At 40.6% G+C, this 27,450-nt stretch overlaps 1 protein-coding gene across 1 annotated transcript in view; it reads left to right on the forward strand.

Moving 5' to 3' along the window:
* The window catches only part of TMEM212 (transmembrane protein 212), a 54,227-nt gene extending 27,760 nt beyond the window's left edge, over nt 1–26,467 (forward strand). Inside the window, exons 2-4 of the mRNA XM_089675678.1 lie at nt 1,770–1,829; nt 19,398–19,721; nt 26,221–26,467. Coding sequence (XP_089531804.1) covers nt 1,770–1,829; nt 19,398–19,721; nt 26,221–26,241 — 405 coding nt within the window. The 3' untranslated portion in view covers nt 26,242–26,467. The remainder of the gene's footprint in view (nt 1–1,769; nt 1,830–19,397; nt 19,722–26,220) is intronic.
* The last annotated feature ends 983 nt before the right edge of the window (nt 26,468–27,450 follow it).

Here is a 27,450-nt window from a genome sequence, read left to right on the forward strand (position 1 = left end):
TCTTCATTCGCCAAAGACTCCAAAAACTGACTAGTATCACACTGACTAGGATGGCATATCAGATTGACATTGACACATGAAACAATAACTGTTAATGAGGTTAAACAGCTTTATTGACATTTGTTATAGCAGTACTATCTAGAGCAGAAATATCCTAACTAACCAATGGCCACTGGGGTGAAACTTAAAGTCTCTCAACGTTGAGGCCCTTTAATCAATGGAAGAGCGCTCACTCTCTGCATGAGAGAGTATTTTTCATCCAGGGGTAGCAGGATAGCACAGTCTCCTTTAAGCAGAATCTTCCAGTGAACATTGCAATAGGAAAAAAACAACACTTCGACAAAATCTTTACCATACAGGTGAAATCCTGATATACTGATACTTGCTCAGTATATTCAAAGCAGCAAGCTTCTGTGGGGACTTGGAACTAAACACACTCTTCAGCCACAGCACAAATCTTGAGGAGACAAACCAGTAATATACAGAGACAGAGTTCTCTCATCAATCAGCAGAAGGAATAGCTAATTCTGAGCAGCTTGGGCTTTCCAAGATCTGTGTCACTCTGAGAATTAGAGAGCAGGCTTTCTCATGACCATTCTCCAGAGATGAACAGCAAATGCAGCAATATCAAAATCCCCTTTCATCTCAGAGTACTCACTGTTTCTGGATTGTCCTCTAGATAGCATTAGACAGCAGTAGAAATCCTCTCTTTCAGCATCTCCAAACTTTGAGAGACACATGAACATGAGTGGCTGTAATCCTGAGTGTCAGGCAGGATAATCCTTGATTTGCACACTGTCCTCCTGCAACAATTCCTCTGCTACTCACTCTCAGCCCAGCCCATGGGCTCTAGCAGCACAGAGAGTGAGACTCTGTGACTTTACACCAGCAGCCCTTGCTCCATGCGGTCCCCTGAAAATGTCTGCCTCCCCACATGTGCTTCTTCTTCCTTTTTCCTCTCTCCTTTTCCTCCACAGCCAATCATATGTTCAGCTGCAACAGTGCTGCTATGGGTGGATCCTTCTCAGCTGTAGCAACCACCAATCAGAGCAGAGTCCTGCTTTTCCTGTCTGTCACTCACAACAAGGGAAAAGAAAAAAAAATGCTTTGCAACTGCTATTTAAGATTTAAAGCAACCAGCACCTCTCTACATAACTATTTAGAAAGTCACAGCAATGGTGGAAGCAGGGTCCAATGCCCTTGTCTTAAATTTAAAGAAGTTAAAAAGTGACTGAGCTTTACTAATTTGTAGAAGGACATCAACAACTGAATACACTTTTGTAAGTATATTAAAGTGGAAATAAAGTCCAATTTTTAACATGTAGCTACAGGTAAGCCTGTAGTAAAGCATGTGCATGCTCTCTGAAGGGATAGCATAGCTGCCATTTACACAGCCATTCATATAGCTGGAGTCCTTGAACCTGGAAGGAAGACCAAGTGACAATGGATGCCCCCAGGAGCCGTTACAGCGCTGTGCTGGAAGGCTCCATGTGCAAGCAGGTCTATCATATGTGCTACTATGCGATGCATACTAATACAATATAACTTAAACCTGCAAGGGACCAATTTTTTTGTGGGGGTTTATTACTGACTTAGGGTGTGAAATAGATCAAATCCAATAAATAGGTGATTTCTCCGTTGGCACCAAAATCAAAAGACATATTACCTATTTAAACATTGTTCATTTTTTACTGTAACATGCTATTCAACATGCTGAAAAGTAAATGCTTATATTATCTCTTGATAAATATTTCTTTTTTCTTTTATAGGCTTTTTCTGTTGGCATCCTTGCTGTCTTATCATATCGGGAATGGACACAAAGATCACTGGTAAGATCACAGAATATATTGATTTCAGATTTTGTTTATGCTTTTTTCTCCCATAGGCTAGGAAACCTGTCTAATCCCTTCCCCCAATGCCCCCAATGGAGGGGGCTAAGAGGAGCTTCAAAGGAATTTGAGGTAGTCTGGGGGCTATTGGAGCAGGGGAGAATTTGATAAGACTTGGGGCTGTTGAAGTGGCTACAAAAAGGGGGACAGTGCAGGGGACTCTTATCTTCCTGTACACCCACACTCTGCTGCTTTGTTAAGTAGTGTGCTTAGCTCTGCCCAGTTCTCTTCTGTAGATTATAGAACATCTGGAATCACCTCCTATGTTATAGAAATGATAAGAGAGGGAGCTGTTCTGTAGTTTTAGGATGACATAACCTAGGTTGGCAGTGCTGCAACTCCATGGATACAGTATAGTGTTGGAGCACTGTTACCCTAGTTCAGGAATTGTGTTACTGGCAGGACCACCAGGTGAAAATAAAGGGAAAAATGCATAAAAGTGGATATCCAAGCAAGCTTAGGGAAATCTAGATACTTAGCTCAGTCAGGGATTAATTCATCTGTAGTTCTGGAAGGAATGCACTGTTGGTGAGGTCTGAGGACGGATCTAAAGCTGGGTACACATGTTTGATCTATGTGTACCGCTGTCTGTTCAACCATCTGCAGAACGGATACGCTGAAAAACCAGCATTCGATGAATGCTTGTAACCAATAGCTGCACACACTGATCAGTGTATTCTGGCAGGAGGGAAGTTGCCGCTGTCAGAATACAATAGCTCAGTGGTAGAGATAATAAAACAAACAAACAAACTGGGAGATCCCTGCATCAGCACAACAATGTGTGATGCAGGGATCTCCAAGTTTGTTTGTTTGTTTTATTATTCAGCCCATTGGTTAAATGCAAACAGACTGTGTATGTATACCCAGCCTAAGAACTACTGCAAACAATGCAGAACCAAGTGCTAAATAAATAATGACATAAAAACTGGCCACTCAACTGATCAAGGCTAGGAGATCTGTTTGCCAAATATATGTCTCTTTTACAACTTTTTTTTCTATTATTCAATTTTTACATATAAACAAGCAAGCAAAAAGAAATATTTGTGACTCTTTACGACAAATAAAATGAGATTCTTCATGCTACTGTTTAATATGTTCCCCATATTAAAAAGAATTTGCCTGTTGAGCAAAGCTTCTAAAATATACTAAAACTCCTGTCTGATTCAGGAACAAAAGAAATAAAAACTACATAGGGTGCAGGAAGACAAGTATATGAAAGTCAGTTCCCTGCTTGAGATTTGATACATAGCACAGAGGAGAATTTCAGTCAAACTCTACGTGGGAACCCACACTAGTTTATTGCAGTGCAAGTAATCCAAAATTGTATGATGTTTCATAGGGAGAATTTGCCTTTGTCTGAAAGTGTAATGTACTTCTGAAGTGTCACTTTGTACTGTAACTGCTCACACTTCAAAACTGGGCTGTATCTGCAGGTAGAGCCTCAATGACCTTTTCTTGTACACTCTGAATGGTTAAATTCAGTTTAGAAGTGGACTTCTGAGGTGCTCAAGACTTTTTTTTTAATAACGTTTGATCCTCATGGATGGAACCAAAACACTTTTTAAAGTCCAAATTGGAGCTTCTCTAATATTTGAATACAGTCAGGTTGCATATACAGTAAGGGATATGTCTATGTATTTTTTTATTACTTACTATTTTGCTGCAGCACAGGCTAAATAACCTATGCTAGCACCATGTTGGAATCAGACTGCAGTTCAAAAGAGAGTGCCATGGTCCATGTCTTCAGGAGTCCACATCCTCTGTTCAGTTCTCCAATCAATATCCCTGCTCAGGGAGCAAGAGTGCTGATGATTGGAGCAATGGGTAGGGGGCTTGTCAGATCACAGAAGACCCAAACAAGTGCACTCTGTGTTAAAGCTGAACTACACTGCATCTGAGCACCACAACCGAATGCTATTGAATTCATTTTTCATTCTCAAAGCAAACACACCCATCCATCCATCCGTCCATCCATCCATGTTTCCATTCATTATTTTGCTGAGAAATCCACCCCCCCCCTTTCATTTATGCCTGTGGCCATCTTGAGTAAGGGCAGATCATTTATAAAACATTTAATTCGTGGAATCCATCTACCCTTGTCATTCAGGCAGGAGGGTGTGCTTAGCCAAGAAAAACTCTGCTCCCCTCCTGAAGATTTGTGATGTATGACATCAGAAAGTAACTGAAGAAATGTTTTTAACCACTTCAATACTGGGCACTTCTACCCCCGTACTGCCCAGGCCAATGTTCAGGTTTCAGAGCTCTCACACTTTGAATGACAACTGCGCGGTCATGCAACACTGTACCCAAACTAAAATGCTATCATTTTTTTTACACAACTAGAGCTTTCATTTGGTGGTATTTAAACACCACTGGGGTCTTTATTTTTTGCTACATTTACAAAAAAAGACTGAACATTTTGAAAACAAATCCACATTTTTCTTTGTTTCTGTTATAAAGGTTTGCAAATAAATAATTATTCTTCATAAATTTAGGCCAAGATGTATTCTACTACATTTCTTTGTGGAAAATAACCCAAATCAGTGTTTATTATTTAGTCTGTAGGAAAGTTAAGGTATTCACAAAGTATGGGATATATCTGAAAATTGATCAATCCTGAAGTACTGACAGCCAATCTAATTTCTTGAGGCCCAAAAATGTCAGAACAGTACAGAAATCCCCCAAATTACCCCTTTTTGCAAAGTCTATAGTCCGACGTATTTCATAAGAGGCATGGCGAGTTTTTTTAGGTTGTAATTTTTTGTCATAATTTTTTGGAAAATGAAGAGATTAAAAGAATAATTTTCACAATTTTGTTTTTGCATACCGTCACCAGTGCAGTACAGCATCATCATACAACTGGTGTGGTGTTGATCAGGGACACTGACTGGTGACAGTATGAAAAAAAAAAAATTATTTTTTTTTCAATTTTAATTTAATTTTTTTATAATTTTTTTATTGTTTATTCATTTTTTTTCTCTTTTTTTCAGATTTTTTTTTCATTTTACACTATGACCAAATTAGTATAATGTTACCATAGTAACAGTGTACTACTTTGAGGAAGTGATCAGTTTTTTTTTTTATACACAATGTGATTGCTTATAGCTAAGAACTTCTTTGCTATAAGCAAGCATTTAACTAAATTAAATAGATTCATTCAGGGTTTTTTGTTGTGATTAGCCACAGCTAATCACATGACACAGATGGGCTCTAATTGGCCCAGCCTGTGCATGTGATCACTGTGACCATTCACAGCTAGACACACTTGTATACAATGGATGGCATGAAAGGAAGCCATCCATTGTGTACAACTGTCATTTGGCCTGCTGTGATTGGTCACAGCAGATCACATGGTACTGGCAATGGGGCTGGTACACAGATCTGTCATCAGCCATGTCCGAGGTACACAGACGATGACAGATCTTGCCACAGCATGGCCTAGCAGGCAAGCGCAAAGCGCAATCCAGGAAGGACGTCATATGACATCCTCCTGGAGGGACGAGAGGCTCGTCTGACCGTCCGGGCGGGAAGTGGTTTAAAAAGTGTAAAAAAAGAAAATATGATATACTTTTGTATTTACTAATGCTAGCAGCATAGGTATTAAAAATAGTCAGTGGTAGGTGAGAGAGTGAAGTTCTGCTTTAAGCAGCAGTCCAACTCTCCATCTTGTTGCTAGCACAGGGTATTTTAACCCATGCTGCAGCACATAGTTAGTGAAGAAAAAAAAAGAACATATTGTTACTATAAATGCAGTCTGTCTGCTTTACAGTAATAAATACGGAAACTTCACTAGGACTTCACTAGGCTAAAAACCCAATCACTGAAGTCTCATATAAGCTTTAATTTCAGTTTTGTTCCTGCATTGTTACCCTGCAATATGCCTCTGGTTCAGACTATGCATGACTGCTACTGACACATATTGCAAGTCAGTCTAGAGCAGGGGTGGGCAAACTTTTTGACTTGAGGGCCGCAAGTGGTTCATATATTGGACCCGGGGGCCGGACCAAGAGTAGATGAATGATGTGTATGTGTCATCCATAGTAAGTATAGTAATATTCCCCCATAGTAAGCATAGTAATTAATCCCCCATATAGTAATTCATCCCCCATATAGTAATTCATCCCCCCTATAGTAATTCATCCCCCATAGTAATTCATCCCCCATATAGTAATTCATCCCCCATAGTAATTCATCCCCCATATAGTAATTCATCCCCCATAGTAATTCATCCCCATTAGTAATTCATCCCCCCTATAGTAATTCATCCCCCATAGTAATTCATCCCCCATATAATTCATCCCCCATAGTAATTCATCCCCCATAGTAATTCATCCCCCATATAGTAATTCATCCCTCATAGTAATTCATCCCCCATAGTAATTTATCCCCCATATAGTAATTCATCCCCCCTATAGTAATTCATCCCCCCATAGTAATTCATCCCCCATAGTAATTCATCCCCCATAGTAATTGATCCCCCATAGTAATTCATCCCCCATATAGTAATTCATCCCCCATATAGTAATTCATCCCCCATAGTAATTCATCCCCCATAGTAATTCATCCCCCATATAGTAATTCATCCCCCCTATAGTAATTCATCCCCCATAGTAATTCATCCCCCATATAGTAATTGATCCCCCATATAGTAATTCATCCCCCATATAGTAATTCATCCCCCGTATAGTAATTCATTCCCCATATAGTAATTCATCCCCCCTATAGTAATTCATCCCCCATAGTAATTCATCCCCCATAGTAATTCATCTCCCATAGTAATTCATCTCCCATAGTAATTCATCCCCCATAGTAATTCATCCCCCGTATAGTAATTCATCCCCCATATAGTAATTCATTCCCCATATTAATTCATCCACCATATTAAGTCCCCAAGCCCCCCCTGTGTCAATTCACTTACCTTTGCTCCGTGCGTTCCTCTCGCCGTATTCCCGCGCCGTTCTGGTGTAGCATGAAAATCTGTCTCCTATGAGGATCTGTCCCCCTCGACGTATCTGCGCATGTGCCAGTTTCAGGCATTAGCAGCCGATCGGCGATCTCCGGCACATACGCACATGACAGATCCTCATAGGAGACAGATTTTCATGCTACACCGGTCTTCAGGGCGGACTGTGAGAAGAGCCTAGCTCCGCGGGCCGGATTAAAAGGTCCGCCAGGCCGTATACGGCCCGCGGGCCGTAGTTTGCCCATTGCTGGTCTAGAGCAATATCACATAGCCACTGCTGCAGCAAGCACATGCAGACAGTAAGTCTCCATTCACGCTTGCGCATCTCCAAAGTCGTGCAATTTCCATTGCGACTTTACATTGCAACTTTGGTGCAACTGTGAATGAGTGCAACTTGGATGCGACTTTGATTATTGACTTTGGTCTTGACTTTTGCACAGCTGTTACATTGATAACATTAAGATGTGACTTTCATGCGACTTTTGAGAGTTTACATTGCAGTCTATGGCACTCAAGTCGCAGGAACCTTTTGGTTGCATAGATTTGAACTGCTTCCATTGAAATACAGTGAGGAACAGAAGTATTTGAACACCCTGCGATTTTGCAAGTTTTCCCACTTAGAAATCATGGAGGGGTCTGAAATTCACATTGTAGGTGCATTCCCACTCTGAGAGACAGAATTAAAAAAAAAATTCAGGAAATCACATTGTATGATTTTTAAAGAATTTATTTGTCTTGCACTGCTGAACATAAGTATTTGAACCCCTGAGAGAATCAGTGTTAATATTTGGTACAGAAGCCTTTGTTTGCAATTACAGAGGTCAAACGTTTCCTGTAGTTCTTGACCAGGTTTGCACACATTGCAACAGGGATTTTGGCCCACTCCTCCACACAGATCTCCTCTAGATCTGTCAGGTTTCGAGGCTGTCGCTATGCAACACGGAGTTTCAGCTTCCTCCAAAGATGTTCTATTAGATTTAGGTCTGGAGACTGGCTAGGCCACTCCAGAACCTTGATATGCTTCTTACAGAGCCACTCCTTGGTTATCCTGGTTGTGTGCTTCAGGTCGTTGTCATGTTGGAAGACCCAGCCACGACCCATCTTCAATGTTCTGACTGAGGGAAGGAGGTTGTTGCTCAAAATCTCACAATAAATGGCCCCATTCATCCTCTCCTTAATACAGTGCAGTTGTCCTGTCTCCTTCGCAGAAAAGCACCCCCAAAGCATGATGTTACCACCCCCATGCTTCACAGTAGGGATGGTGTTCTTGGGATGCAACTCATCCTTCTTTTTCCTCCAAACACGACGAGTGAAGTTTAGACCAAAAAGTTCTACTTTGGTCTCATCTGACCACATGACTTTCTCCCATGCCTCCTCTGGATCATCCAGATGGTCATTGGCAAACTTCAGACGGGCCTGGACATGTGATGACTTGAGCAGGGCAACCTTCTATGCAATACATGATTTGAAACCATGACGGCGTAGTGTTCTACCGACAGTGACCTTTAAAACTGTGGTCCCAGCTCTCTTCATGTCATTGACCAGCTCCTCCTTTGCAGTTCTGGGCTGATTCCTCACATTTCTTATCATCAGTGATACCCCACGAGGTGAGATCTTTCATGGAGCCCCAGTCCGAGGGAGACTGACAGTCGTCTTTAGCCTCTTCCATTTTATAACAATTGCTCCAACAGTTGATCTGTTTTCACCAACCTGCTTGGCAATTGCCCCGTAGCCCTTTCCAGCCTTGTGGAGGTCCACAATTTTGTCTCTGGTGTCTTTTGACAGCTTTTTGGTCTTGTCCATGGTAGTAGTTGGCGTCTGACTGACTGTGGGGTGGACAGGTGTCTTTAAAGAGCTCAGACAGGTGCTACTAAGTTAGATTAATGAGTGAAGTAGAGGTGGACTTTTTAAAGGCACAGGTCTTTGAAAGCCAGAATTCTTGCTGTTTTTTTAGGTGTTCAAATACTTATGTTCAGCAGTGCAAGACAAATAAATTCTTTAAAAATCATACAATGTGATTTCCTGAATTTTTTTTTTTTTTTTTTAATTCTGTCTCTCAGAGTGGGAATGCACATACAATGTAAATTTCAGACCTCTCCATGATTTCTAAGTGGGAGAACTTGGAAAATCGCAGGGTGTTCAAATACTTCTGTTCCTCACTGTACATGGGATGTCGGCACACGATTTTATGTGCCCAAAGTCACATGACAAGTTGTACAAGTGTAAATGGAGCCTTTGTGGCTAAAAAATGCTAGAGGAGCTCTGAGGTGCAATGAATGTAAAAAACAAATGGTGACATCAGTATTTTGTGGGGGAAAAAAACTCAGCAATTGTTAATTATACACAGCACTTTATAAAACAAAAGTCATCCAGATTGGCTTTAAGTCTCTCTAAATCAGGGGTTTTATGTTGGAAGTCAACAGCTTACATCAATAGACAGTTCCCATTTGGGTTTAGCATCTCTAATTGCTGTTGTAAATGACATATAAAACAAGGACAACAATCACTTTAAATTGTAGAATATAGAAGAATATCTAATAGTAGGATATACTTTTATGTGGATTGATTGTCATTCTCTGTACTCTACAAAGAACTTTTGTCTCATAAAGGGCTTTCAATCCAAGTCATGTTAAAAAGAATGCCAATTAGTGACAGCAGTCTAAGACCTAGCACACATGATCATAAAATTGTACAAAAAATACCACTTTGGAAGCGATCGTACACTCATTTGATCATTAGTACAGCTAACAGCTTTCATCTGAAATTATTCGAAGGTACAAGCAAGAAAATGTTTCTCGCAAGATACCAGATTGTACAATTTTCATTTAATCAGCACAGTTTTATTCGAAAATACAATACAAATACATTACATCACTTCCGAATTTTTGTAAATTTAGTAACCTTTTTATTGACAGTATGAAACTAGAATGCAAAAAAAAACCTGATGTCCATTCGTCCATTATTCTCATCATGTGTATGGGGCTTTAGGAAGGTGCTGCTGAATGTACTGAAAGAGCTGGCTGACCTTCAAAAAGTAATGCATACAGTTAAAATAGCGCATATTTTTCTAATAGTTTAAGATACAGTGAAATTAAATGCAACCCTGCACAATATGTTCAGAATGATCATTTCTGGTGCTTTAACATTATATATGTGAAAGCATATTAAAGAGTATTCAGGGGCGGACTGACAACTCATGGGGCCCCCGGGCAATAAGGGATCATGGGGCCCCTGGGTCCTTGCCCAAACTCAAAAAAGCCTATGAAAAGGTACCAGGGGCATCTCATGGGGCCCCCTACTGACCCCGGGCCCTCGGGCAGTGCCCGAGTTTCCAAATGGTCAGTCCGCCCCTGAGAGTATTTTATATTTTTATATTTTAGTTATTTTGCCCTAACATTAAACCTCATAAGTGTACATACTGTAGATATTTATTGCATAGATTTGCAAAAGATTCCCTTGTATCCAGAGACCATCCAGTTCATACATGTCCAGCGGTAAAGCACAAGTACGTGTGCTTACAGTAAAGGCATAGCTTACTTTAAATAGTACTGTACATGATTAAATACTGTATACTCTTGCAACTTGACACGTTAAAACCATGTTTTTTCTGAAGATAATAAATGGCTATTGACCATTAATGAATGTAACAGGCAAGCTGGGCTATCTGCAAAAACATGAAGCCTTTATTATAGAGAAAGTGAAAACCAGAATGTGCTATTGGAATAGGAAGTTGAATTAGTATGTTTGATCGACCAATCAAGGGCCTATAAACACAGAGCCAGGTATGTTGCATTGCTTTAGCAGCACTGGGCATGGTGACCTCTGTTGGAAGATAATGTTCCCTTTCACAGCTCTGCTGTTGGAGCTACCTGAATCCTGTTGAGTTCCAAGACCAAGCCAGAATTACAGCTGCTTACCCTGCTGCAATGGGCACTTTCCCATGAGATCCTCTGATTTCCAGCAAGCATTACATCAGAAATCTGACTTAGTTTACCCTAATCTGATTCAGAGTAGACAACTTTAACCAAGGTCCAAAAACCAAAAACATAGGGTAGTTATAAAAGATTTGCATAGTTGTTCATCCATTGATGACCACTATGATATGGCATTCTAGCCAATAGATGGAGCTGACTATAATAGAAATATGTATGCTCTTCAGTTCCATCCAGTTACCATAATGAGGTATTTTCCTCATTCACACATTTGGTCTGCAGAGAGTATAGCATGAGACCAATCAATTTTACCCCATTTGGCCATAACAAATTTACATACAGTTTTGATGGACGAACAGCCATGCAAGTTTTTTTTACACATACACCCCATAGTGTCACTAGGAATGTGATTCCTGAACCTCATGATTTGTAACTTCCTGCCTCTCCACTTTCTTTATCATCATTCGCATTCATACTGACCTTTGGCTTGTTTACTGACTATGCTTCTACTTGATCCTTACCTACTATATCTGCTGCTGGAGATCAGGAGCTCTGGTGAACACTTTTAATGCTTAGACTTCGCACCTTGGGTGAGCCCATGTCATCTGCCAGCCTGGTGCTGCACTTATTCAGTTGGTCGGTGGGAACCTTTTTCTGCTATAGCTACTGGTTTCCAAGCCTGACCCCTGACCACGGCAAGTGGCCACTTAAATACCACTGCTGACCACTGGCTTTGGTTGATAAATGAGTGGTGGAATTTCATGAACCCTAGAAGAAATGTAGGCTTAGCTAGGGTCTACAGGATGCCAAGCAGTATGGGCGAAAGTCTGTCTTCCCTAATCAAGTCCTTTACATGCTGGATAAGGCTTTGTTGGACACCTTGAACCTTCTGATGACTTCCAGAGCAATAATATTACCTCATGTACAGCATTGTGTATGTAGAGTATAACAAACTGCTCATATGCCACATCCATAGATATCAGATATACAGTTGTGACCAAAATTATTCAACCCCCACTGAAATTGAGTGTTTTGGCCAGTTTGACATTGCTTTTGATCATTCAGTCATCTTGCTTACATTTACATTAAAGAGGCACTTGTAGGTCAGACAAATATAACATAACAGTTATAATGAAATAACCACAAATGTCTTTTCTGTGCTCACAGCATTATCAGTTTTATTCAACCCCCAAGTGACATTCAATCTTAGTACTTAGTACAGCATCCTTTTACAGTTATAACAGCTTTTAAACGTGAAGCATAGCTTGACACAAGTGTCTTGCAGCGATCTACGGGTATCTTCGCCCATTCTTCATGGGCAAAGGCCTCCAGTTCAGTCACATTCTTAGGCTTGCGCACTGCAACTGCTTTCTTTAAGTCCCACCAGAGGTTCTCAATCGGATTTAAGTCTGGTGACTGCGATGGCCACTCCAAAATGTTCCAGCCTTTCCTCTGCAACCATGCTCTAGTGGACTTGGAGGTATGCTTGGGATCATTGTCCTGTTGAAAGGTCCAACGTCTCCCAAGCCTCAGGTGTGTGACGGACTGCATCACGTTTCCATCCAATATCTCCTGGTACTGAAGAGAATTCATGGTACCTTGCACACGCTGAAGCTTCCCTGTACCTGCAGAAGCAAAACAGCCCCAAAGCATGATTGACCCTCCACCATGCTTCACAGTAGGCAAGGTGTTCTTTTCATCATAGGCCTTGTTCTTCCTCCTCCAAACATAGCGTTGATCCATGGGCCCAAACAGTTCTAATTTTGTTTCATCAGTCCACAGAACACTATCCCACAACTTTTGTGGTTTGTCCACATGGCTTTTGGCATACTGCAGTCGACTCTTCTTATTCTTTGGAGACAGCAAGGGGGTACGCCTGGGAGTTCTGGCACGGAGGCCTTCATTACGCAGTGTGCGTCTTATTGTCTGGGCTGAAACTTCTGTACCCACATCTGACAAATCTTTTCTCAGTTCCTCAGCAGTCACACGGGGACTTCTCTCCACTCTACGCTTCAGGTAGCGCACAGCAGTCGAAGTCAGCATCTTCTTTCTGCCACGACCAGGTAGCGTTTCAACAGTGCCCTTTGCCTTGAATTTGCGAATGATGCTTCCTAAGGTGTCTCTTGGTATGTTTAACATCTTTGCAATCTTCTTATAGCCATTGCCCTTCCTGTGAAGAGAAATCACCTCTTCTCTTGTCTTCCTGGACCATTCTCTTGCCTTCACCATGTTTGTAACCACACCAGTAAATGTCTAGAAGGAGCTGAGTATCACAGTCATTTTAAAGCTGCCTAATTGGTGCTTATTATGCTTGATTGCTGCTCGGTGACATCCACAGGTGTTTTCAATACCTGATGGAAAGCACCTGTATGAACCTCTGTTCTTCAGAGTGGTAGTCTTTAAGGGGTTGAATAATTGTGGCAATGAAGAAACCACATAAGAACCATTTACTACTGTATTACATAAACAATTGATGTCATTTTAGTTGCATTTGGGTAGTTACAACGTCCTTGTAGGATTTGATTCTGAATACAATTCCAAATGTACACTATAGTCCCTAAACCCCTTTACAGCATTGGGGGTTGAATAATTTTGGTCACAACTGTATACCAAGAAACAAAATGTTGGACTTTGCTGGCATTGAAAAGGGAACACACACATATATGTATACAAATTTTATTTATTATACAAAAAACATACTAAAATCACCATAGATAAAGTAAAAACCAGGAATTGCTCAATATTGATTCAAATACGTCCTACTGCTGACACACCACATAATGAAGATGAACATATCAAAATTAGTTATATTCCATACAACAATAATTGTGGTTGTGATGGGTCAAAGCATTTCTCTTGTGCTTCCTCAGGACACATGAGAATTCAGCAGAGGTTACTTGTTTGAGCATATATCTACAATGTAAGTGGTCCTCTTGGGTGGGCACTGGAGCACATAAGCGGATAGGAAGCCGATCATTTGCAATAAAGCTTATTCTGTTAAATCCCAACAAACAGTGGGACCAGCTTGTTCACAGCTCGGTATATAGAACAAATGATAGCAACTAATAGGCACCTCATCACCACCGATTCAAGTGAAGTACAGTCCCTCCTATAATATGCGCAGGCTCCTAGTAGTTGGATACATCACTGGAGAAAGCAGGATACCGCACCTTCCGATCATTTGTGATGCATGCGATCCAACAAGCTAAGGAAACCAGTGCCTTGCCGGAGATCCCCAAAGGATTGTGTGTTATGTGTAGTCTTTGACTACACATGAAGATCTTGCTGTGCATCCTGAGATTGAAGCACATTTGCTCTTGTGGTGGTAGAGGGGAATGGAAAGAGAACAGTTATCTTATGATGGGAATAGTCTATAAGTTGTTGTTTGTCTGCCAAATGCGCTGTGGCACTGACTTTGGCAATAGCGTCCTGTAAAAAAAAAAAAGGTCATTACTGCTTTCTCTTCTTTTGCAGGGTGACTGGTCTAGTCTCTGCCCTCTCTTGTAGTTTTCTGCAGGAAGCCTGTGTGGGTGGAGCTGCTAGGCCCCTTTCACAGCTCTACTCTCTGCACAAGCTATGTACTGCACAGTGATGATGTCACTTTTACTTTTACATGTTGTGTGTGTTACCCAATCATTTTACATTCCTGATATGTGTATGTTAAAAAGTATCCTGTTCTCGGTTTTCTGGTTGTGATGGGAGCACAGACTGCCTGTCCTCCAATGGTGAAGATTTGTGCTGACAAACCCTCTGCACAGCTCTTAATTGAAGTGTCAGTTCCAGTGTATTGCTCTTTCTCTGTCTCCTGCTGGCACCCCCCCCCCCTCCACCCCCACCTCTATAAACCCTTTATGCAGCTGAGAACAGAGGTTATGTGATCACGATTAGAAAAAAAAAGTGTGTATATATATATATACACACACACACACACACACACTATATTGCCAAAAGTATTGGGACACCTGCCTTTACACGCATATGAAATTTAATGGCATCTCAGTTTTAGTCAATATTGAGTTGGTCCACCATTTGCAGCTATAACAGCTTCAACTCTTCTGGGAAGGCTGTCCACAAGGTTTAGGAGTGTGTCTATGGGAATGTTTGACCATTCTTCCACAAGTGAGATCAGGCACTGATGTCAGACAAGAAGGCCTGGCTCTCAGTCTCCACTCTAATTCATCCCAAAGGTTCTATCAGGTTGAGGTCAGGACTCTGTGCAGGCCAGTCAAATTCCTCCACCCCAAACTCACTCATCCATGTCTTTATGGACCTTGCTTTGTGCATGAAATTGTCCAATATGTCTTGGTATGCTGATGCCTTAAGAATTCCCTTCACTGGAACTAAGGGGCCAAGCCCAACCTCTAAAAAACAACCCCACACCATAATACCTCCTCCACCAAACTTTACACTTGGCACAATGCAGTCAGGCAAGTACCGTTTTCCTGGCAACTGTGAAACCCAGACATGTTCATTGGATTGCCAGACAGAGAAGCGTGATTCGTCACTCTAGGGAACACATCTTCACTGCTCTAGAGTCCATTGGCGGTGTGCTTTACACCACTGCATCCAATGCTTTGCATTGCACTTGGTGATGTAAGGCTTGGATGCCGATTCTTGGCCAAGGAAATCTATTCCATGAAGTTCTCTAAGCAATGTTGTTGTGCTAATCTGAAGGCCACACAAAGTTTGGAGGTCTTTAGTTATTGACTCTGCAGACAGTTGGCGACTTCTGCTCATTGTGCACTTCAGCATGCGTGCTCTGTCATTTAAGGTGGCCTACCACTTTGTGGCTGAGTTGCTGTTGTTCCCAGTTGTTTCCACTTTGTTATAATACCACTAACAGTTGATTGTGGAATATTTAGTAGCAAGAAAATTTCACGGATGGACTTATTGCACAGGTGGCAACCTATCACAGTACCATGCTTGAATTTACTGAGCTCCCGAGAGCGACCCATTCTTTCACAAATGTTTGTAGAAGCAGTCTGCATGCCTAGGTGCTTGATTTTATACACCTGTGGCCATAGAGGTGATTGGAACACCTGAATCCAATGATTTGGATGGGTGTCCCAATACTTTTGGCAATATAGTGTATGTATATATATATATATATATACACACACACACACACACACACACATACACAAAACAAATGTTTTGCACTTCATTTCTATTTTAACCACTTGCCCTCCAGAGGATTTACCCCCCCCCCCCCTCCTGACCAGGCCATTTTTTGCAATACGGCGCTACGTTACTTTAACTGACAATTGCACGGTCATGGAACGCTGCACCCAAATGAAATTTAAGTCCTTTTTTTTCAAAAAATAGAGTTTTCTTTTGGTGGTATTTGATTGCCTGTACATTTTTTATTTTTTGCGCTATAAAAAAGAAAAGACTGACAATTTTGAGAAAAAAACAATATTTTTGACATTTTGCTATTAAACATGTCCAGTGAAAAAAATAAAAAAAATCTAATTTTGCCATACATTTAGACCAAAATGTATTCTGTGACATGTCTTTGCTAAAAAAAATCCCAACATGTGTACAGTTGCAAGAAAAAAGTATGTGAACCCCTTGGGATTACGTGGAGTTTTACATGAATTGGGCATAAAATGTGCTCTGAACGTCATCTAAGTCACAACAATAGAAGAACACAGTCTGCTGAACATAATACTGCACAAACATTAGATGTTGCCATGGTTTAATTGCACATAACATGTAAATATTCACAGTGCAGGGAGGAAAAAGTATGTCAACCTTTGGACTTAATAACTGGTTGACCCTCCTTTGGCAGCAATAACCTCAACCAAACGTTTCCTGTAGTTGCAGATCAGACCTGCACAACGATCTGGAGTAATTTTGGAGCACTCCTCTTCACAAAACTGTTTCAGTGTAGTAATATTCTTGGGATGTCTGGTGTGAATCGCTCTCTTAAGGTCATGCCACAGCATTTAAATCGGGTTGAGGTCAGGACCCTGACTGGGCCACTCCAGAAGGCGTATTCTGTGCTGTTGCAGCCATTGTTTTGTTGAATTACTTGTATGCTTTGGGTCATTGTCCTGTTGCATCACCCATCCTCTGCGGAGCTTCAGTTGGCGGACAGATGGTCGTACGTTTTCCTGCAAAATGTCTTGATAAACTCTGGAATTAATTTTCCCATCAATGACAACAATCCGTCCAGGCCCTGAGGCAGCAAAGCAGCCCCAAACCATGATGCTCCCTCCGCCATGTTTTACAGTGGGGATGAGGTTTTGATGTTGGTGTGCTGTGCCTTTTTTTCTCCACACATAGTGTTGTGAGTTCTTCCCAAACAACTCAATCTTGGTTTCATCTGTCCACAGTATATTTAGCCAGTAGTGCTGTGGAACATCCAGGTGCTCTTTTGCAAACTTCAAACGTGCTGCAATATTCTTTTTGGACAGCAATGGCTTCCTCCGTGGTGTTCTCCCATGTACTCCATTCTTGTTTAATGTTTTCCTTATTGTAGATGTGTCAACAAAAATGTTAGCATGTGCCAGAGATTTCTGTAGGTCTTTAGCTGACACTCTGGGATTCTTCTTTACCTCATGCAGCATTCTGCGCTGTGCTCTTGCAGTCATTTTTACAGGATGACCACACCTAGGGAGAGTAGCAACAGTGCTAAACTTTCTCCATTTGTAGACAGTCTGTCTTACCGTGTACACATGAACATCAAGGCTTTTGGATATACTTTTGTAACCCTTTCCAGCTTCCTGCAAGTCAACAATTCTTGATCGTAGGTCTTCTGAGAGCTCTTTTCTGCGAGGCATGGTTCACATTAGACAGTGCTTCTTGAAACCAGTAAACCCAAAACAGGTGTGTGTTTTTTAAGGGCAGGACAGCTGTCAGCAACACATCCAATATCATCACACTGATTGGAGTCAAGGTTGGCTCACTCCTGGCTCCAATTAGCTCTGGGAGAAGTCATTAAGCTAGGGCCTCACATACGTTTTCCTCCCTGCACTGTGAATGTTTACATGTTATGTGCAATTAAACCATGGCAACATCTAATGTTTGTGTAGTATTGTGTTCAGCAGACTGTGTTCTTCTATTGTTGTGACTTAGGTGACGTTCAGAGCACATTTTATGCCCAATTTGTGCAAAACTCCACGTAATCCCAAGGGGTTCACATACTTTTTTCTTGCAACTGTAAATTAATTGGTTTACGTGAAAATTATAGCGTTTACAAATGGCGGTATATATATACTGGATTTTTTTTTTACTAGTAATGACAACAATCAGCAACCTATAGTGGGATGGCGGTGGGCGTTCTGACACTGGGTGGAACTCACTTGGTGTCACTAACATCCTCAGTGACACCAATACAGTGATCAGTGCTAATACAAAGCACTGACACTGTACTAATGGCACTGGGCAGGAAGGGGTTAACGTGGGTTAACTGTGTTCTGTGTTACTATGGGGGCTGTGTGTCTGTTTCACTGTAAGCACACTGCTTTGTATGGCTCTGCTATGCAGAGCCATACAAAGCAGTGTGCAGGAGCTGACAGGGAAGACATCTGTATTGTTTATATACAGGACTCTCTCCTGTCGGAAATCCTCGGAGATCACCGGGTGTCAGCGGGGATTCAGCAGCCAGGACCCAGTGATTGACAGCCGAGGCCACGAATGGCGGCACGGGTAGGGTGGCGCGCTCACGTGCACGCTCCCTACCCAGAACTGCAAAGTCACGTATATATATGTGATTTTGTTCACCCGTTCCGCAATGTAGCAGTATTTCTGCTATAGGACAGTGCAGAAGCTGTTAAACAGAATGTATTGTTTTATAAGGGGTTCACATATACTTTAATATATGGATTTGCAAAGGCATTTGCTGCACACAAAGTCCATTTATATCCTTTGCAGCAATTGAGTTTTGTGCCTGGAGTTAAAGCTTGACTTTTTCAATCAGCATGGACTATTTAATACTTATACTGCTAAAACTGGTATATAGATAGAAAAGTATATCATATTTACTTGTCTTAAAATTTTTTACATTTCTTAAATTACTTCCTGGTTTGCAGGTCTAGGCAAATGATGCTGATCACATGAGTCTTCATGAGGGTCAGACAGGAGGGGTTCTCTCAGCTAATTATGCCCCACTGCCTGCATGCTGGAGCTAAGGGCAGATGGATTCCAGGAAGTAAATTGAATCATCTGCCCTTACTCAAGATGGTCATGACCAGAATTGGCTAGAGACATTGATGGATGGAGGAGTTTGCTTTGAATTGTAAAAATTAATTCAATATAATTTTTTGTTCCCTATTGTGCACTGTGGATCTCCTGTTGACCCCTTCATTACTGCTGTTTCCTATAGTGACGTAGGGGTTGGCAAAAGAAACCCCAATGCATTGGGGACATGCTAACTGTAAAATATATAAGGAAATCAGTATGAAACTTGGAAAACACATACAAATAAAACATGTAAAAAATACATTGCAACACATGACTATGAACTTAAAAACACACAGGTTTTTTTATTGGTTGCTAGGACTACCATGCTTTACACTAGGTGCTGTACTCCTTGCACTGTTGTATTGAGAATACCCAATGCACACAGAGTCTTACAGTAATGTAATCTATGGCTAACATCTCTTTCAGTGGGAATCAACATTCACCTTGAGTCTGTTAAGTATCATTGGAGCACCAGTCCAGTTTGCAGTGGCCATTGCATCAATCCTTATTGGCCCCTATTGTTACTATACTTTCGCTGGGATGTCCGCAACCAACTACATTGGCTATGCTATTAAGTTTCCTTTCCCTTATGGCACGTTCCAGAATGTATGCCAAGACCCCCTTCACTACGAATGGTACCACCTGGCTCTACAAATTGCCGACCTGCTGTCAAGCGTTTTTATCTTATGCACTTCATTGGCATTGGTAATCAGGCTCTCCGCCAGGATACTACGCACAGGAACATTTAATGTGAGTAGGAGGTAGTGACTAAGTGAAGTGTGAGCCAACTGAAAATGTTTTTTGTCTTTTCCTTGATATTATCTTAACATGTATGGTTAATCTTTTGAATTTGCATACATAGGTATGTAAAGCATGTTTTAAAAAGCATGATTGAGCAAATGCAAGTTAAACTCTCCAGACATTTCCTGCTTCAGCCCATCAAGCTTAGATCTAACAATTACTTTCTTTTCTTTTTTAATTTTTTGGGGGTTTCAATTAGAGATCAAAGTAAGTTTGCTCCCTTCCTGGAAACTATACGTCCTCATGCATACCAGACGTTTTTACAGCTGCTGTTTTTGGCTTTTGGCATTTTTTTCTACAGCCAGTAAACTCCTCAGCATGTTATCCTATGTATCCATGCACACATATAGTGGATATAAAAAGTCTACACACCCCTGTTAAAATGTCAGGTTTCTGTGATGTAAAAAATGAGACAAAGATAAATAATTTCAGAACTTTTTCCACCTGTAATGTAACCTATAAACTTTACAACTCAGTTGAACAACAAACTGAAATCTTTTGGGTAGAGTTAAGTAAAAATAAAAAACGAAAATAATCTGGTTGCATAAGTGTGCACACCCTTATACTTCTAATACTAATACTTCTAATACCTCTAATACTTTGTTGAAGCACCTTTTGATTTTATTCCAGCACTCGGTCTTTTTGGGTATGAGTCTATCAGCATGGCACATCTTGACTTGGCAATATTTGCCCAGTCTTCCTTGCAAAAACACTACAAATCTGTCAGATTGTGAGGGCATCTCCTGTGCACAGCCCTCTTCAGATCACCCCACAGATTTTCCATTGGATTCAGGTCTGGGCACTGGCTGGGCCATTCCAAAACTTTCATCTTCTTTTGGTGAAGCCATTCATTTTTCGATTTGGATGTATGCTTTGGGTCTTTGTCATGCTGAAAGATGAAGTTCCTATTTAGGTTTTGGGTTAATATTGACTGGTATTTGGAACTGTTCATAATTCCATCTACCTTGACTAAGCCCCCCCCCCCAGTTCTAGCTGAAGAAAAACAGCCCCAAAACATGATGCTGCCACCACCATGCTTCACTGTGGGTATGGTGTTCTTTTGGTGATGTGCATTGTAGTTTTTGCGCCAAACATATCTTTTGGAATTATGGACAAAAAGTTCAACCTTGGTTTCATCAGACCATAACACATTTTCCCACAGGCTATTGGGAGACTTCAGATGTGTTTTTGCAAAATTTAGCCGAGCTTGGATGTTTTTCTTTGTAAGAAAAGGCTTCCGTCTTGCCACTCTACCCCATAGCCCAGACATATGAAGAATATGGGAGATTGTTGTCACATGTACCGCACAGCCAGTACTTGCCAGATATTCCTGCAGCTCCTTGAATGTTGCTGTAGGCCTCTTAGCAGTCTCTCAGATCAGTTTTCTTCTAGTTTTTTCATCAATTTTGGAGGGATGTTCAGTTCTTGGTAATGTCCCTGTTGCACCATATTTTCTCCACTTGATGACGACTGTCTTCACTGTGTTCCATTGTATATCTAATGCCTTGGAAATTCTTTTGTACCCTTCTCCTTACTGATGCCTTTTAACAATGAGATCCTTCTGATGCTGTGGAAGCTCTCTGAGGACCATGGCTTTTGCTGTAGGATGCGACTAAGAAAATGTCAGGAAAGACCTTGTCATGTTTCACATGACTGTCATATTGACTGTCATATGCCTTTAAGTGTTTCTGTGTTTTGTTTCTGCTCCTCCCTTTCCTTTGGTTTAGTTAATGCTGTATAGATAGCCCACCCCCTTTTCCCAGTAAGGCATTGCAGCTCTAGCCTCATGTCATGGAGCAGGAAACATTATGATTTTTTGACCTATCAAATGTTCATTGTTGTAAGATTCTCTCAGTTTATGGAATAAACTTCACAAGATCTACAAGATGTCTTATCAATTGAGTCACTGACTGTGGTATCCAGCTGAGGTTGAAGTTGTCTCTATCTCATCACAACTGTAAGTTACAGAGATCACACTAGCAATGCTTAGATTGGAGAGACAGAACAGACCTACTAGAAGAGCTGAACTTTATTTTGGGTTAATCAGAGGCACTTTAAATGATGTGTTTACTGACTCCTATTTAACATGATTTTGAATGTGATTGCTTCATTCTGAACACAGCTACATCCCCTGACATTTTAACAGGGGTGTGTAGACTTTTTATATCCACTGTAGGCTGTAATCAGCGTTTTTTGCCAGGGGTTTTTTTTTTGGTAAAAACGCTACAAAAAGCAAACGCGGAAAATGCAGCTAAGTGCTAATGCAAAAATACTAAAAATGCTGAAAAACTTGCATTTTTAACATGACTTTACACAGCTAACACTACCAGCATTATTAAAATGCCTAGTGTACATGGAGCCTTAGAAAAGGAGTATTGAGCATGAATGTCATGTACTTGCACAGTTGATTGTTATAAAACAATCCACATTATCCACATTAAGGGCCTGTTCACATTGCATGCATTTCAGAGTGCTTTTTTTCTGCATCATAAACACACAGAAAGTAGGTTATATGGTTGTCAATGTTAGTTCCCATCAGTGCTTTCAATTTCAGTGCATTCCGGATGCAGAGAAAACTTGCTGCATTTTTCCTGCACAGAACTGTACTGGAATGCGGTAAAATGCATCAAAAACGCACTGGAATGTACCAAAACACAAAAACGCATTGGAACACACATGTCCCTATTTAAATTGAAGAAAAAGAGAGCGAGAGAAAAATGAACTGGAGCGCATTAAAAACACAATGGAACACGTCAAAAATACATCAAAAATGCACTGGAATGCGCCAAAAACGTAAAAAATGTGCATGCAGAAATGCATCTGGAACACATCTGGACTGCATTTCTATAGTGTGAACTGGCCCTGAGAGTAGTCTATAGTTTATTTTACCTGTCAGTTTGCAGGGCAAGATTATTAGACTGGAACACAATAATGTGTACATGTGACATGTGTGTTCCTCACCTATAATGTTCCCAGACCTTGCAGGTAATATAAACATTATTCCCCAAAGCTTTTGTATTGTGTACACAGTTTTCTTTATAGCAGTCAAACCTTGGAGTTATTTGACACCTAAGGCAAGTACAGTAGTCTATTTCTAATGGTTTCTTTGACACATTTTAGCAATATAAAGGGATTTTTGCTAGATGCAACAGTGGCTGCCACAATATTGTGCACAAAGTAATTATACATTCAAGGTTACTCTACTCCAAACATGTCATTGTCTGTCTTCTGAATAATACCACGACAGGCTTACAGTACAAGCTGGTATCCCTATAGCACAATGGTAATAATCACAAAGGTTATTACAGTATATACGTTTTGAAGTCAGTTCAGCACTGAGGAAATGCTTCAAGAGAAGAGTATTACGCCAAGCTGTTCCTTAGCTCAGGTATCTTAAAAAATGGTGCATCACGGTTACATTTTTAGAAACCTAAAATTAACGTATTTAGGTTTTCAAAGTATTTTCTTTATTTGTTGGGACTAAAAACAATAAAAATGAAAACAGTTTTTTCAGGTACATATAAAATATAGCATTTTTTGTAATCATTTAATCAGTGAAGGTGAAATTTATACACTCAATTAGATGTCAGAGCAGAAATTATTTTATTATCCTTTTAAAATCGTTCAGTCTGAGATAGTAGTACCTGAAAAGGAAACTACTTCTGATGACTATTTAGCTAACTCATAGTGCTCTGGTAAACCTTTTATACTGTATTAAATGTTTATTTGTAATTATACAATATATAATCTTAAAAATTATATTTTAAAAAAAATTCTGTGGCTTTCTAGGCAGTTCTCCAAAGCATGGAGAGCTGTCTAGATTTGGCTGAAGTTCAGAAGCCATATAACCTTAACACAGATTAACATTAAATAAGTTCTCTTTCTCCATCTCTAAGTAAGTGTCTTCCAGCCTCTCACAGAGATCAATTATAGTATTGTAGCATGGGAAATTTCCACGTTCCAGAATTCTAAAAAAAAATGCTATAAGATTGCTGGAATAAAATTTAAACCTAGAGAGGTGTATCTTTGAGGAGAACTGGAGAGAACATAATCCCTTTTAACAAAGTAAACTATAAGGGGATAAAACATTTAATACATTTTAATTTTTTTTAATTCAATAACCATCTAATTAGCAGTCTTTCCCAAAAAGACACAAAAACACTCTCATAGGTCCCGAGCCTTCATACTATGACACCTATAGGGCCTTAGACACATAAGAGAAGGGCCCAATTATGCTGGTAACCCTTTGGCACATTGGATAGTGAACAAATCAAAATGCAAATCCATTCTACTCAACAATTTCACATCCTGGAAATATGGTATTGTGTTTTTTTCTCTTTTCCCCAGTATGTAGAATTCTTTAGTTTCTAGGACTTTTTATGTTGAAATTATTATACATTGTTTTTGATTAACATAAATTGCTCCAGTAGTTTTCCCCATGGCTTTATTGGTGTACTGATTGTAAGGATGACATAGCAAATGTACAAATTCCCTATATGATTTACTGAGCCTGGACTCCTAGTCATGGGCCAGCAACATTGCCTTCATTGTTGTAGTATTTCATGATTACCACAATACTTTACAGCAGCCAGACATATTGGTAATCAGAAATTCAAAGCTCATCCACATTGACCTACTGGTCAGACAGGTGACTGCTTTACTCTGTCTGAAAGAAGGACCCTGTTTCTCCTCTGCTGTACATCAGTTTGTAGGATAGACTATTAGCATGTAATCATAAGTTACAGATTCAGAGTGCATGGGAGCCCAGGTTAATAAATGTGGGTTAATGATTACCACCATGCCCAACCGATGTGTGGTACAGTAATGTTTGTAAAACACTCTACCACCAACAATACCTGTTTGTGCCAGGGATTGTAGATGCTGTGTGTTGGGGGGAAGTGAGAAGAAGCATGTACATATGACCCCCATGGAGCGCAGACTGTATATAAAACTGATGTGGAGAGGGAAGATGGGAGGCAGAACTGTATATCTGATTGTTTTAGTTTTGTGTGTGTGTGTGTGTTTATGTGTTTGTTTGGGTAGGGGCTGTAAATACAACTAGTTTAGTTGTAGCATGAAACTGTGTATATGGATGGTGTGAGGGTGAAATCAGCATATATGGATACTGTGGTGGTTGTGAATTTTAAATATAGGTGCTGTGGATGTTGTAAATTGTATAAATGGCTGCTATTAAGATGTGAACTGTATATTTGGCAGATGTGGGGAGAGGGAACAGCATCTTATTTCACAATCCTAAAACCTGAGAAAGAGAGGCACATCAGCCAGTCTTGGGTCAGAATATTTGAAATACAATCTAGTATTTAGAATGCACCATCAATCATCGGTGGACAGTGGCAATAAGATTTCTACTCTAAAGCACTAGTGGTCATGACAGTGTAAGGTCCCCCCTTACTAAACAGAGGTCAGTAGCAGTAAAGTGTCCAGTCATTGGTGGTCAGTGGCAACTAACCCTACCCCACCCCCACCCAAACATTGGTGGTCATTGATGATAAACCTCTCCCATAATCATTGGTGGACAGTGACAATAAGATTTCTACTCCAAAACACTAGTGGTCATGACAGTGTAAGGTCCCCCCTTACTAAACAGAGGTCAGTAGCAGTAAAGCATTCAGTCATTGGAGGTCAGTGACAATTAAGCCCAACCCAACCCAAACATTGGTGGTCATTGACGATAAACGTCTCCCCTAATCACTGATGGCCAGTGGCAGTAAACCCCTGCTTCCGCCTCAACCATTAGTGGTCATTGGCAGTAAATAATCCCCCTGCATCATTGCTATTCCTGCTCTTGTTGTAATCACAGCCATAACTATCAGATACTGTTGGACAGGAAATTACTCCAGTCAACAGTGTTGGCATAGATCTGGTGCCAGATGCTGGAAAGAGCATGACTGTCCAACAGGACCCAGTATGGTTGGGTGGAATAAGGGACTAATTTGGGTGAAAATATATATATATATGGTGGGAACAGCATATATGGCTGCTGTGGGTGTGAGTATTACATATACAGCTCCTGGGAGAGCTGACAGCTGAATATGGCTGCTGTTGGAGTGTGTGTGTGTGTGTGTATGGGGGGGGGGGTAAAACTAAATGCATCAATTTAAAGCCACAATTTTGCTGACTCCTAACGTTCTGAAGTTGGGTACCAGATTTTGGATAGTCTTGTCCAGGCTTGCTGTATGCTAAGGCTCACCAAGGCTGCCCAACTAGTATCATGACTTAAGAAAGAGGCCACAAAAAAGAGAAAGATGCCCCAAGAGCATGTGTTTTATGGTTTAATTCCTAGTAAAATTACATCTTTCGGGTTATTTATGTTTTTCAGTTTTAAAGCTTTATATTTGAAATATGTAAGGCTGTATTTGTTACCTATAATTCTGTAGAGTATAAACACCAGATTATCTGATCACCAGAATTCTGTTTTGTCCTCTAGGGAAGAAAAAATATTTTGTGAGGAGATTATATTGCAAGCAACTGCTCAAATGTAAACCCAGAAAGGATGATATCCATGGAATTCAATGGGCCATCAGAAATGTATTCTGCAGGAATTTGCTTTTCAAATAGTTCATATCATTGTGGCTGCACTTTATCTCGATCCATGTTAGTTTCTGAATGTTCTAGTTTTTTATCTGTTTATATTCTAACCATGTTTTATGTACAGTGGGGCAAAAAAGTATTTAGTCAGCCACCAATTTTGCAAGTTCTCCCACTTAAAAAGATGAGAGAGGCCTGTAATTGGCATCATAGGTAGACCTCAACTATGAGAGGCAAAATGAGAAAAAAAAATCCAGACAATCACATTGGCTGATTTGGAAAGAATGTATTTGCAAATTATGGTGGAAAAAAAGTATTTGGTCACCTACAAACAAGCAAGATTTCTGGCTCTCACAGACCTGTACCTTCTTCTTTAAGAGGCTCCTCTGTCCTGCACTCTTTACCTGTATCAATGGCACCTGTTTGAACTTGTTACCAGTATAAAAGACACCTGTCCACAACCTCAAACAGTCACACTCCAAACTCCACTATGGTGAAGACCAAAGAGCTGTCGAAGGATACCTGAAACAAAATTGTAGACCTGCACCAGGCTGGGAAGACTGAATCTGCAATAGGCAAGCAGCTTGGTGTGAACAAATCAACTGTGGGAGCAATAATTATAAAATGGAAGACATAAAAGACCACTGATAATATCCCTCGATCTGGGGCTCCACACAAGATCTCACCCCGTGGGGTCAAAATGATCACAAGAACAGTGAGCATAAATCCCAGGACCACACGGGGGGACCTAGTGAATGACCTGCAGAGAGCTGGGACCAACATAACAAAGGCTACCATCAGTAACACACTACGCCGCCAGGGACTCAGATCTTGCAGTGCCAGACGTGTCCCCCTGCTTAAGCCAGTACATGTCCGAGCCCGTTTGAAGTTTGCTAGAGAGCATTTGGATGATCCAGAAGAGGATTGGGAGAATGTCATATGGTCAGATGAAACCAAAATAGAACTGTTTGGTAGAAACACAACTCGTCATGTTTTGAGGAGAGAGAATGCTGAGTTGCATCCAAAGAACACCATACCTACTGTGAAGCATGGGGGTAGCAACATCATGCTTTGGGGCTGATATTGACCAAATACTTATTTTCCACCATAATTTGCAAATACATTCTTT

Source organism: Staurois parvus, unplaced genomic scaffold (assembly GCF_062004578.1).
Source record: "Staurois parvus isolate SC_StPar_1 unplaced genomic scaffold, SC_StPar_1.0 ptg000155l, whole genome shotgun sequence".
NCBI classification, from domain to species: Eukaryota; Metazoa; Chordata; class Amphibia; order Anura; family Ranidae; genus Staurois; species Staurois parvus.